General features: G+C 40.9%; 1 protein-coding gene across 30 annotated transcripts in view; it reads left to right on the top strand.

The window, feature by feature from the left end:
- The window catches only part of CADPS (calcium dependent secretion activator), a 213,897-nt gene that overhangs the window by 163,091 nt on the left and 37,468 nt on the right, over positions 1–13,338 (top strand). For 16 of the 30 annotated variants that reach the window (XM_027882318.1, XM_027882319.1, XM_027882317.1 and 13 more), the window contains 3 exons: positions 397–538; positions 7,194–7,340; positions 10,460–10,615. In XM_027882318.1, coding sequence (XP_027738119.1) covers positions 397–538; positions 7,194–7,340; positions 10,460–10,615 — 445 coding nt within the window. The remainder of the gene's footprint in view (positions 1–396; positions 539–7,193; positions 7,341–10,459; positions 10,616–13,338) is intronic. The other 14 variants (XM_027882337.1, XM_027882335.1, XM_027882329.1 and 11 more) reach the window with 1 other exon arrangement.

Below are 13,338 nucleotides of genomic sequence, written 5' to 3'. Positions count from 1 at the left end.
CCAGGACCCCAGTTAGTTTTCTAAGACCACATGAAAAAATCCAGGGACCAAGTTGCAGCATCATGGTAGTAAGTAAAGAAATGATTTTCCCACCTGCTAACCCATAATGTTTGCCATGCTGTATTTCTTACACCTGTTTTATTCACAGGAAGTAATAATGTATTTGTAAGCTTGACATTAATGGAAAAGAAGATTCATTGTCTATTTGTTTGGAGCAAGAAGTCATTCCTGCTGTCTGTGTCGTGAACGTTGGTGCCTGATGCCAGCTCCTGTTATGTTCTTGAAGTTTTCCTGTTCGCTGACAAATTTGTTGTGTGATGAAGTGCCACGCTGTGGTTTGTTACAGAGGTTTTAGTAACAGTAGTGTCTTACTATACTTTTATTTATCTATTCTAGATAATTTGTGCAATGGAAAATTCCACAAACACCTCCAAGACCTGTTTGCTCCACTTGTTGTTAGATATGTCGATCTGATGGAGTCCTCAATTGCACAGTCAATTCACAGGGGCTTTGAGCGGGAGTCATGGGAGCCAGTAAAGTAAGGAAACCTCCTTTGATACAATTGGAATTTGGGTGCAAATGGATGGAGATTCATACAGAGATGAATTAGCAAACACTAGACTGGACACGCAGAAAGTGCTTTAGATTTTCTAGTTTAATGCTAAAAATAGAAGGGCTGATCTATTCAGCATTTTCAGGCTAATGAGGGAAATGGTACTGGTTTTTTAAAATGCATTGCTGCCTCAGTTTGAACTGTGTGCCTTTGGACAGGGAAGCATGACAATGGGAAAACCTTCTTAGCTGGCATGGCTTTTTGGATCCCATTCTAAAAGGCCTTTTCCAGTGCTGCTTTTGAACTCGAGTAGCTCCTTTTCAGAACAAAAAAACCCTCGCTTCACTGTGTTCAGTCCAGCCCTATAACTTGTGTGAGTCATTGCTGTACTTATTCTTCCCAATACTCATTTTTTCCACCCACCCCATGGGAGGATAGTGCAGCATGTGCCTCTCGCGTCAGCCCCATGGCTGGTGGCTGCACTTGTCCCCGTGTCCAGGGCAGCTTTGCCTGTCCCAGTTGCCTTGCCTGTAGAATTAGACATGCAGAAACCGAAGTGAGTCAAGCAGACTCATTTTCTTACATTTGGAAAGCTAGGAGTTCACCAGCAAGAAATTGGGAGCCTGAGAAAAACCCAAATTGAACTCAAGAGCTGGCGAATGATAAAAATGTGACATGTGCTTTGGATTACTGTTGTTATTTCACAGGTTTTGAAGCATTGCTGAACCCTGTCATGCTTGCTCTATAAAGCCAAGTCAGATCCTACGAAGGAAAATAACTGACTTTTCCTTCTAATAAAGGTATTAAAATAGAAAGATTAACCCTTTGCAAGCAATATGAGTCTGGCAGTGCCTCAGACCAGGAACTGGGACCAAGTGACCTCTGGAGAGACACTTTTCTCTGCTTTTTTTGTGATTCTCTAGGCAAAGTGAAGCGGCACTGCACTCTCAGAGGTTGCTGTATAAAAGAACGTGTGGTCTTTCAGGGCTTTTCACACCAAATATGTTCCGTTTACAAGGAAAAGAGATTTTGTTCAGCAGCCAGCCTCCCATATGCAACCTGGAGTCTGAGTACCCAGGTTTTTTCCTTTCTTCCTTGTGCATCCTCAGCATCCGTAAGGATTCTGCCTGCCAAATCTCAGACTTTTTCTTGACACCTGATCATCCCCTCTGTTTTGAGTGGGGTTAAGTGGCTGGCATTCAGGAGCCTCTCTCACTTTCCATTTGCTGTCTTTGGTCTGCAGGCTAACAGGATTAAAAATCCTAAAAAATCTTGTTTCAAATAAGCAGATGTGACCCAGAAAACATACAAGAAATAGATCTTTCGAGTAGGAGAATGCCATTTTTACAGCCACTCCTTCAAGCAGAATTGCACTTCGAAGTTAGCATTAACTTCAGTTTCAGAGCTCTGCTTTAGTAATGAATGTGTTTGTATTTCCTTGTCTATTATGAAACAGAGACAGTTAATCCTGTGTGTTTGTCCACCTGGGTCAAGCACTCAATAAACAATTCATTTTGCTTTTTTATTTTATCAGAAGCTGTCGTGATTTTGGTGTTTAATTATTTTAGAGGCTTACCTATAGATGCCCATAAGTACTTCGATGTGGTGCTTGCCTGTCAGAATGCTTTGTCCCTGGGTATGCCATCATCTATCATTTCAAAGTTACCCTTGATAGTTATAAAAGATCTTTTCTTAGTTCTCCTGTGATGGTTCTTTCCTTCTGGAGTTCCAGTTACAGAGTGCTTTGAGCTTTGAATTTCCAAGCAAAAGCCCAGGATTGACTCTTTCTCTTACAGACTTGGGTATTTAAAAGATTTCTTCCATCAGGAAAGTGGGTGCTTTCCACAAGAAGCTTCTGTCCATCTGGTGAAAAGATGCACTATGTTTTTTTTTTTTTCACTGGTTCATATTTTGTTCTTGTGTCTCGCACACAAAAGTGCGAGTTGCAAATGCTGGCTCAATGTGATGTGACCCGGTGAAGGAAGGCACCAGTGTGTGCCAGAGGGTGGCACATACAGTGCAAAGGAAAAGAGGAGTGTCATTCCTAGGATCTTATGACACTTTTGATGTTCCGTTCAGAACTGAATGTTAAGGCATCTTCATCTTTTGCCTCCTGGGCAGACCACCTGCTCCTCTTTGTCTGATAGACAGGGAACTTGCAGAGAAACTCAGGTTAGAGACTTATTTTGTTTGATTTATCCTCCTGTATCTACTGTCGTCTTCTCCCCCCACATGTCCATACTGCAGCACAGTTGAATTTTTGGCCATAGGTTCACAAATAGTTTGGACCAACCAATTCCCATCCAAATTGTGACCTCCTATTGCCACCTCTCCAGAAAGGCTTTTTGGAAATTGGGAACGCTATAATATGTTCGTCAAGAGCTTTCCTCTGCTTTGAAGAAAGACCTTCAGGTTGGTCAGCAAAGGCCAACCATCGTGGCTATGTGTTCTACCAACCTTCTTGTTGTCCTGCCTTGGATCTCTACAGTGCATTGTGAGAAGGAAATCTCATTATCTCCTGTTAACCAAGAAATTATTCCACAGCACAGAGTCTTTTGAAAGGGTTTCTCTGTGCTCATGCTTGCAATCAAGGCTGAAATATGTAGCCCTCCATAACCTGACCAGATGGCAGTTTGCAAGCATGTATTTCTTCTATTTTCATTGCCGAATACTCTGCACCTTATGCTCTGAGGAGTTAGGTACAGAAATCACTAACAGGGAGAGAGATACTGTAAAGTATTGAAGAAGTAGGGGGAAAAAAGCATGGATGTAATGTGCTCATGAGGGCTATGTAAATCTGCCTCTGCAGAGCTGCTGAGTTTGCAGGGGGTCCGTGCCCTATAGCTAGAGCAGCTGGTGTGCTTGTATGAATCCACGGAGAGAAATGTGGAACACTTGTCCTTCGTGCAGTCATCCAAGTATGCAGGATACAGAGTAGGTCTGTTCTCTGGTGAGTTGAGAGGTCTTGGAAAAGTAGGGTTTGCAATGGGGTTATTTTTTTTTCATTCTAAGTTCTGAGAGAACGCTGATTTATCTCGCAGCCAACAGACACGTATGTGTGTGTGTGTGTGTGTGTGTCTCTGTGTGTGTGTCTGTGTTGAAAGATCTTTTTGAGCAAATGCTAAAGCCAGTGCAATGACAACCAGTTTCAATGGCTTGACTAAGATGTTACTCATTGACCCAGGGCTGTCTCTAACGCACTGTAGTCCTGGCTTTAGCATCTTTTAATTGCTCACTAACCCTTTGCAAACTATTTATAAATGTATCATTAATATAAATGTCAGAATTTGAACAATAGGATTATATTAATCACTTCATAAGGTGGTACAACTACAAAATGCCAGTGGAAAATGTTTCCCCTTAAAAGAAGCACCGTTGTAGTGAAAGTGAGTATTTTTGTTACTATTCTGGGTGTCAGTCACAGGAAGAGCACAGATTTGACTGCCTACTTCACTATCAAGCTCTTTGCTTCACATCAAGGCTTTTGTGAAAAGATTCGCTCTTGAGCATTTGCTCAGCCTCAGCAGTGAGGTTTTAAGGGTTTATAGGGATGGAAGAGACAGGCGTTTGCATCTTCCCTCACTAAATCATTTCAGGCATCCCATAGGAACTGAGCATTTAAGTATGTCCAAGAGTCTCATTTAGCTCTATTCTGAACCCAGGAGACAGCTCAGTAAAAATACTGTGGTTTTTTCTGCCCTGCTTTCATTACTAGGGCAGCTCTACAGGAGCAGCCCCGGTGCAGTTGGACGTGTTCTGTGTGATCGGGGCTGCAGTACCGTGTGAGTGTTGGGATGTTGTCCAGGGGGACGTTGCCAGTCTGTTTGCACTGAGAATTTCCCAGCAGACAGTACAGGTGAAAGCCATTTTCACAGCTAACAGACACAAAGGGGGCTGAAGCAGAAGAAGCCAAGAAAACAAGCGGTGCAGCTCCAGAGCGTGCGTCTTTTATCAAACATATCAGGATCCAGTCCTGAAGCTGAGTCGTCTTAAATCAGACAGCCCTCATCTTGTTGATGCAAATGCCCACATTCCCTGCCTGATGGCTGAGGTTATATTTAGCTATCTATATTAAATAGACATGGCTGGCTTCTAGAAATGGTTTCTCATCTTGGACCTGTAGTTTTATGGTCTGAGCAACTGCAGGCTTTGTGGAACATTTGTTGGTAATATTAATCATTTTTTACAGGTCTCACTGCAACTGTTAGTCAGATAATTAGATCAGTTGAACCTGCAAAACTGTGCATGTCAGTTCAGGAGAATATTTTTTAAATTAGTTGCTGTATATTAACATAATATACTCCATTATTTTGCTGTTTTGTTTTAAGAGTACTAACTTATTCTTGCAACATATTCTTGCATCAGCAAAATAATGTGTTGTATAAAAGAAATATGTTTCCGTGTGAATATAGTATACTGTTTACTCTAGAAGTCATATTTTATTAATACAGTGTTTTTATTAATATAACACTGTCACTTCTTGAATTTTAATATTAAAACCAAAGGTCCTCTGATTTATGTATTTACCATCTGGCTAAGTTATTTAAGTTGCTTTTCCTTATACATTTATATGTTGTCCACCTCTTGCTATTTCTTTATTCATTCCATATCAGTATCTAACCACATGCACTGCCAGTTCTGAAGATTTAACACTCTCTCAATCACTATGGAGTTGGTGTCTCATTCAATAGTCATATCATCTTATCAGCAGATACAGTATGAATGGAAACAATGGACATCTTTATGATGGTAGTGAATTCTCCTATCTGCTTATTGCCTGACAAAGACAACAAGCAAGATAGAAGGAAATCAAATCTTCTAAGAAATAGCTAAAAAAAAAAAAAAAAAAAAGACATAGTTGTGTTTTTTTCACTAGAAAAATACTTTGATTTGTGATTCCCCCCCCCCTCCCCAACAAGGGATTTTATTCACAAAGAGAGAATAAGAATGAAGTGTATTCCCAAATACTTGCCATCAGTGACAGGCTGAGCTCTTGCAGAGATGTGGTTCACATGGTCTGTTGCATTAGGAAATATTTATTCAGTGCATCCAGGTCCATTCCATTACTCTGGGGTTTGATACATAAAACTTGGAGTAGGAAATAAAGTTCAAAATATAGCTCAGGAAGGTTGGTAAGATTTGAATATGCCTTGAAAGAAATAGTGTACAATTTGATAGTTTCCTAATGGTCCAGATTATGCTGCCTGTACAGTAACTAATTTAATCCAGGGGAATGGGAGAGACCTCCAGAGGTGGCATATCCTGATGCAGTCACTGAGAGCAGGGAAGTTTGGATGCTGAAGCTGTGCCTATGTACATCAATAGAAAAGCTTTCAGTAGCTTCAGCAGTGCAGAGTGAAGCTGAAATCATGAAGTCCTGATTCCATTTTCACTGAGCCCAAGTAACGATCCCGTGAAAACAGAGCCAATATATCTAGTTTTGTTCCTCTCATGGGACTGTAAACCCACCTGTGGGTTGTGTACCACTGGGCCATACAGCATTACAGGGTGCAGGCAGAAACAAGACATTCCTTTGAAACTGGCCTCTCTTCTGTGAGCAGGAGACGTGGGAGTTGGGTGATTGAGTTTTATCTTTTGCCGATTCCCAAATCCCTTTATGTTTCTTATTTTGCATGTAAAACATAACCGTGATGAGATACCCATTAAAACAGAATTAGAGCAATTATAACATCTAGAGACCTAGCACACTGAAATATGTCAGGGTGGACTCCGAACTTTGGGCATGCAGTGCTGTTACACAGACGTTGTCTCAGGGGAGAATGTTGCATTAAATCAATACACTCACCCACTTTTGCATAACAGTTGCACATCTGAAAGTACTGATTGAAGTCATGATGCCCAAGTACACATGCTTCATAAATTACCCTTTGAATGTCTTAATCACCTCATGGCCCATTTTCAGCCAAGAAACAGTCACACACCAGTCCTGGATTTATTTATGAAGTGCAGTTTATTCACAGTGCACATATGAGGGCTGGGCAACCTGCAGGACCCATTTTTTCCACACCCAGGAATGCAGGGGAGGATCAGGACACAGTCCTCACTGAGGAAGAACCTTGTTGTTCACTATTTCATCACTCCACATTAGCCCTTCTTTGTTATTTATTGAGCCTAAGACAAAGAGAGGTTTTGCAGAGAAATCCTGACTCCACTGAATTCAGTGGCAAGATCTGTTCATTATTTCAATTCCTAATTCCTCAGCAGATCTCTTAGTTTAGCTCTTTCGTCCAACATAAGTGTGTAAGAACTGAAACTCTTACTTACAAGAGAGATTTTTTGGAACAAAGGCTGCTCTCAGTACTTTGAAATGGTATCAGGACTTGAAGGTGGAGTTATTTCCATGGGTGTTTGAGTACTTTTTTAATTTGCTACTTTGTGATTCTTTTCCATTCTGGTTTGTTTGGGGGGTTTTTTTAGGAACTTGCTTTTTATTGCAGACTGCAGACGTAGTACACTTAAGCTTCCATACTCATGCTTCTTTCTGAAATGTTTTGCTTTAGTTTTTTAACTGTCCTTGTGCTGTGAACTTTGCAGATTTGTTTCTGAGTGTCATGTGCTTCTGCTACATCGGCATTGTCACTGTTATGGTATTTTTTCTTTCTGTCTGTTTCTTCCACAGGAGTTTAACAAGTAATCTGCCCAATGTGAATCTACCAAATGTGAATCTCCCTAAAGTACCAAATCTACCAGTTAACATCCCACTAGGCATCCCACAAATGCCTAGCTTTTCTGCACCGTCATGGATGGCTGCTATTTATGATTCTGAGTGTGTATTCAGTTCAAATTAGATCTCATTTAAATTTAAAGTAATCTTGGCATGGATATGTATTGTTTGTTTCTGTGCATTACATAAAACTTTAAAGAGTGATACAGTTAATTAGACGTTTTCTGAATGAGACACTAGTGAATTTCTGGCATGTGTATTTTGAGGGTTTTTTTGTATAAATCTTGAAAATTTGTCTCAACTCCCACTAAGAGTTCGAGCAAGTATCTTGCTGTACAAAATAGCTGTCAACAATGGGCCATGGTTTGAACAACATACAAACCACAGAACTTACAATGCTCTCAGCAAAGAGTTTTGTCCACGAGAAGATGAACCAATTTCAATGCCAGTCAACCAATTTCTGTGGACCAGATGTAGATCTAAAAGTGAATTTTATTTAATGCAAGCTCTGCATTTCCCAGACAATTTTTGTACTGATTTTAATGAAGCAATCTAGGAAAGAGGAGCACCGTGCAACAGTGTTTATTCGTGTTGGGGGAGGCCCCAGAGAGCAATTAAAGCTCCATAGCCATCATTGCTGCCTGAATAATGCCATGGCCGACTGAAGAAAGATATTTCAATGTGAGCTTTAGATCATGGCTTAGAAAATCAGGCGCAGTGTCACAGCAGTCAGCCTGCAGGAGCCTTTTACTCTGTGCTCCCACTTCCCTGTCAAGTGTCCCAGGGTGCACGTGTGGAGCTCAGGGGGAACATACCACAAAACCTCAGCACAGATTAAGCAAGTTCTCTTCTTGTAGCAGATTTCCCTTAAAAGTCCCATCACTGAGCAGTGTGGAGGGTGCTGCACAGTGGGCTCAACCCAAATCTCATCATCTGAGGTAGCTCATCTCCCAAGATGTACTCGCATGGAAACACATCTTGTCATTCTTCCTTCTAAATTCATAGAGCATTGTTTAGGCTTGGCATAGGGTGTTTTCAGCCAGCACTGTGGTGCTTTTCCTCTACCCTCTCACTTAAAAGATAAAACTGAAGAACCAAAACTTCAGTGTTACTGAAACACCTTCAATTACATCTACACCTGGAGTCCACCAGAATGTTTCTGTCATTAACCTGGCACAGGTGGGATTGCAGAGCACTGGTAACAAATCAAAGTAAACCAAACACTGATATGAGATTTTTTTTTAATACCTTTTAAAAGCTTTTAAAACATTAGCATGGTTGTTTATGTTTCGAAGCCATACAACTCATATTCATGCTAAGATAGCTATATTAAAGGCTAGCTTAGGCAGTTGTCTGTAAAAGAGTACTTGAAAGTTTTAATCTTTCTCTGTGCATGCTTTGTGGTATTGCCCTTGAAAAGATAAGAATCATGTAATGACAGAAAATTGGATAATTCCTCTGAAAATGCTTGAGAATCAATGGTATACTGCAAGCTGCCTGCGTGATTAGAGTAATTGTGGTGCTTACAAGCAAAACAAGAACAGTGCATTTTGGAAATTAATATACTATATTGTTTACTTGGATGGAGCCCCAATCAAAAGTGAGAAAAAGACTGAGAATAATGTCTTTAAAGTTTTGAAACCAAATGTATGTGATAATATTGCTGTTGTAGTAAATACCAATTACTATATTTGTACACATTAAATCACTTAAAATGTAAATTTATGCAGTTCCAAAACTGGGTTTAGACTGTTAAAGCTGATTTACACCTAAGCACAGGTTTGAACCAGGCACAACTGAAAACTGGTGGTACATGAACATGTGAGACTGTTGTACAAACTGGTCCCCTGGCTAAAGGAAATGCCTGATTCTTTATCTTTTCATCTCCCTGGTTTCCTTTTACTCACCCTTCCCCTCCATCGAGGACATGTTACCTGTTGCTTAGTGTCAGATACGTTTCTCCTACAACTGAGATGATTCTTTATCCCGTTGACTGTAAGCCCAGGACCCCACAGGACCCCTCTGGCATGTTGGGACTCCAGTTCTCACCTGGCAGTAGCCCTGTTTGCATTAGCTCTGAGCTCCTCTAGCATTAACTCAATGCAGCTGGCATCTGTCACAATAGAAACACCCTCCCTCATCTGTTTCTATAGATGATGTCAGCACAAGTGGTAATGCATGGTGTGTTAAATATCTTATAAATTACCGTGTTAGCATTAGTGGTATGCGAGGAGGGGGTTGAAACTCTTGAAGCTCCCTTGGTAATTGTTCTGGAGAGAAAAAAAAAAAAAAAGAAGTGAGGGAGAAGGAGAGAGGGAGAGAAAAGGGTTATGGATGCATAAATTTCTCTGCACAAACAGAGTGCAATCCAGTTCTGTATTTTTATTCTGTAAGTGGAGGTTTGAGATATAATTATACTGTGAAAAGAGCTGGTGTATCTACACACTGCAGGACCAAAGACTTCCATCTGGGCAGGGGTATGGGTACAAGAATATATGCTTGGAAGAGAAATTCAGAGTTTTGTGGCTGACCAAAGTTGTTGCAAAATAAATTTAAAAAAAAAAAAAAAAAAAAAAAAAGGAAATTCGTTGTCCTGTAACTGCCTTTGCAAGAAAAGGGTGCAGCAGTCAATCCTGCCAAAACTCCTGGATATGAGCTGCCTAGTGCCCTCAGCTCAATTTACTTACCCCAGTTTTTTTTCAGCTGTTCAAGAGATAAAGCGTGCCCTCGCTCACCACTTGTTAGCACTGTCCCTTACCTGGAAACCTCGGTGGGGGGACAAGGCAAACTCAAGATATAATTCGGAGGGAGGAGAATTGCATGAAACCCTGAATCTTAATAACTGCGTACAGCCTCGTATGACAGTTATTATTGATCAAGGATTTTCTCCCACAATTTCTGGCCTTAATTCTTAATAATCACATACGTTAATGTGGTTATTAACTAAGGCTGATTTTTACCATACACACGTTCTTCCCGTTAATATGTGTAACTTCAATGTTGTCTTACTCATCTGGTCTGGAAAGTTCTGTGGGTGATGACAGCAAGGTAGATTAGGCAACTGTATGGTAAAACTCAAAATCCTGATGGTGGAGATGGCCAGCGTTGTCCTGTGTATGAAAATACTGTCTGCCCTACACTTGTTGCAGGAATGGTCTCCACATCAGGTTGCAAAGAGCCTGATGCCACTTCTGACTTTTGTTCTCATCTTGCCCTGCCAGCAACGGATCAGGCACCTCGGAAGATATGTTCTGGAAACTTGATGCCCTACAGACCTTCATTCGGGATTTGCACTGGCCTGAGGAGGAGTTTGGAAAACACTTAGAACAGCGCTTGAAGCTTATGGCGAGTGACATGATTGAGTCCTGTGTGAAAAGGTATGTACCCATGAGCAAGCCAGTCATGTTTCTCACAGGAGCTCACAGGATGACATGGGTTTTTATGTCTTATTGTCAATGAAATTTCATTTCAGCCACCATTTATGAGTGACCCCAGCCCAGCTCTGGCCAGCAGAGGTGCAGTGGAAAGCCTATTCCACTCTAAAAAGTGGAATTCACCCCATTGCTGTGAATTGTGGACTCTCATAAGCAAGCACTTCTCTGTTGAGACTTTAGAGAGTGCCTATTCACAGTAAGACAATAAATCACCCATTCTTTCAAGCTTTTTACATAGTTCTCATTTGCAGTGCTACACATGCAGTCAAGCCTTTGTAGATTCAGTTTGGTGTGATGATGTTGAGTGCTGAAGGCATAGCCCCAAGAAAGATCCCAGCACTCACCTAAAAAACACAGATCCATTACAAAAAAAAAAAAAAAAAAAAAAAAAAAAAAAAAAAAAAAAAAAAAAAAAAAAAAAAAAAAAAAAAAAAAAAAAAAAAAAAAAAAAAAAAAAAAAAAAAAAAAAAAAACCAAAAAAAAACAACAAGAAAAAAATTATCAGAAAAGGGGGATAGTGTGTATCTTGGCACACAGGTTTCACATCTGCTGTTGATTGAGAAAAGCTGTGGTATCATCAGCCACATTATAGGATAGTCACCTGCAGGTCTTCCAAAACAGAGATTTCTTTAAAAAGCTTTTAGACATACTGGCAGCTGTCATTTTGAAAGCAAAATATTGAGGTTAAATTTCCAACCTCTCTGCAGCAATTTATGTCCGTTGGTATCAGAGGTGATGAGGCAAGAAGAAAAAATGAACTATGTATTTCATTGTGCAGAAATTCATAGACAAAGAGATCAACCAGAGCAAAAATGGGTGCCAAATACAGCTGGTACATGCCAGTATTAGCTGCAGTGTGTGATGTGGCTGTTCTGTACCACGGTTTCCTGGCCACTCTGTGAGTGTGAGTGTGGCATTTTTTGCCTGTTCCTCACAGCCTGGATGTGCAGTGTCACTGTAGGGGAAGGCACATTCAGTCCTCGAGAAGCAGGCAGGCAGACAGGCAACGAGGCTTGCTCTCTAACCATGCTGGAATAAACCCCAGTGCATTTAAAGTGCAGTGAGATGATGTCTTTGACACTGAGCAAGTCTCCCTTTATTGCAGCAGCTCATCTGTGGTCCTGTGGCTGGCACGAACACTGAGCTTCAGTTCTCCTACAGTTGTCACACTGTCCTTGTCAGGAGCAAACCCAGTGCTGGAGCTCTGCTCTCTGCTCTGCCGCAGCATCACAAGCAAAACTCTTATTTTGTTTTTGGGGGGTTTTTTTGTTTGTTTGTTGGAGTTTTTTTGTGAGGTGTTTTTTTTGTTGGGTTTTTTTGGTTGGTTGGTTGGTTGGTTTGGTTTTTTTTTTTTAATTGGAACCAAAGCCCCTTGGTTCCCGTTATAGCTGCAATGGTCTGTAGAAATCAAACCAGGTTAGCTCAGCTGAGGTAACTGGGAAAAATAAGCAAATTTCTAGGTACATCTGAAGAAGGGTTTGAGTGCCTGGAAGCCAGGGTTGGTTTTTCTTTCCAATTGCCTCAACCTTTCTACAAATGTGTTGCCCCCTGTAAAAACCTGGCCCAGCTTGTACTGGTATGACTATAAATAATGGTTATGAGCATAAGTAAGTAGGAACATGCTCCTTTCTGTGAGGAGATGGAAAATCCCAAGTCTCCTTGGGTCCTTTCAGTAATTATCAAGATTCTAGTCCCCGAGTCCAGGCTAAATCTGGCACTGGTAATTAAATCAGTTCAAATGCCACTGCTGATGTAAACCAATATGCTGCCTTCCCTATTTATATCACCTGCAAACAGGGCCTGGCTAAGGTTTCTTTAGCAATTTCAGTTTGACACAACATTTTTCTTCGCGTCTGTCTCTGAACTGTTGAATCCATGGAGGAGCCACCCCGCTTTCCGCACTTGGTTGTATTTCGGGGATGTCAGGAAAGCAGCCCTTGCAAGGAAGGCCTGTTAACTAATAAATCCAGGCAAGAAGGACCTATGTACGAACTCAGATCTGATCCCAAGAATGGGAGCTTCACGTCTGTAAATGAGTTTTCATTTGCATAACCCTTGGGGGATCATTCAAGTTCAGAGTTATTCCTGAGCTGCAGCTGGTATTATTTGTTATTTCTAAATTGAAGCTCCTATGTTAATTTGTTGGCAGGTTCTGTCTGATGTGATAATTGTTCTGTGTTAGATTAGATTACTGAACTACCTCTGGAGTATGCAGAGGGGCTCCAAAGAAAGGCAAGACAATGCCCACCACACTGCAGAGCATTCTCATGTTAGAGTCACAAATGCCTTGGTATTTAAAATGTGACACGGGATCAGATTCTGTAGTCTTTGACCCAACAAAGCTCTTGGTGTATCACAGGTTTTAACTGCCAGGGATGTCAAATTTGTGCTCAGTGAAACCTCAGGAGAGCAGTGAGTTGTGGGCTTGTCTGATGCACGTGTGTGCTCATACTGAAAAGACAATTATGAATTTATGAACTTATAAGACAGTCAGGAACTTAGCAAGCAAGTACAGTCATGGAGACCTAAAAATGGAATGGTCTGGCAATGTCCTTTCAGTCAAGTGATGAAGGAGTTTCTGTTATTTGTAGTTGATATCAGGAAGCAATAGGAGCTTCCTTTAGTGTGGCAAGCTGTGGTTATAAACCAGCTAATGCAACCAAATT

This window comes from Empidonax traillii, unplaced genomic scaffold, assembly GCF_003031625.1.
Source record: "Empidonax traillii isolate 1590-97213 ecotype Southwest subspecies unplaced genomic scaffold, ASM303162v1 scaffold104:size2570737, whole genome shotgun sequence".
In the NCBI taxonomy this organism is placed as follows: Eukaryota; Metazoa; Chordata; class Aves; order Passeriformes; family Tyrannidae; genus Empidonax; species Empidonax traillii.
The sequence above is the reverse complement of the archived record's forward strand: the minus strand, read 5'-3'. Positions and strand labels throughout refer to the sequence as shown.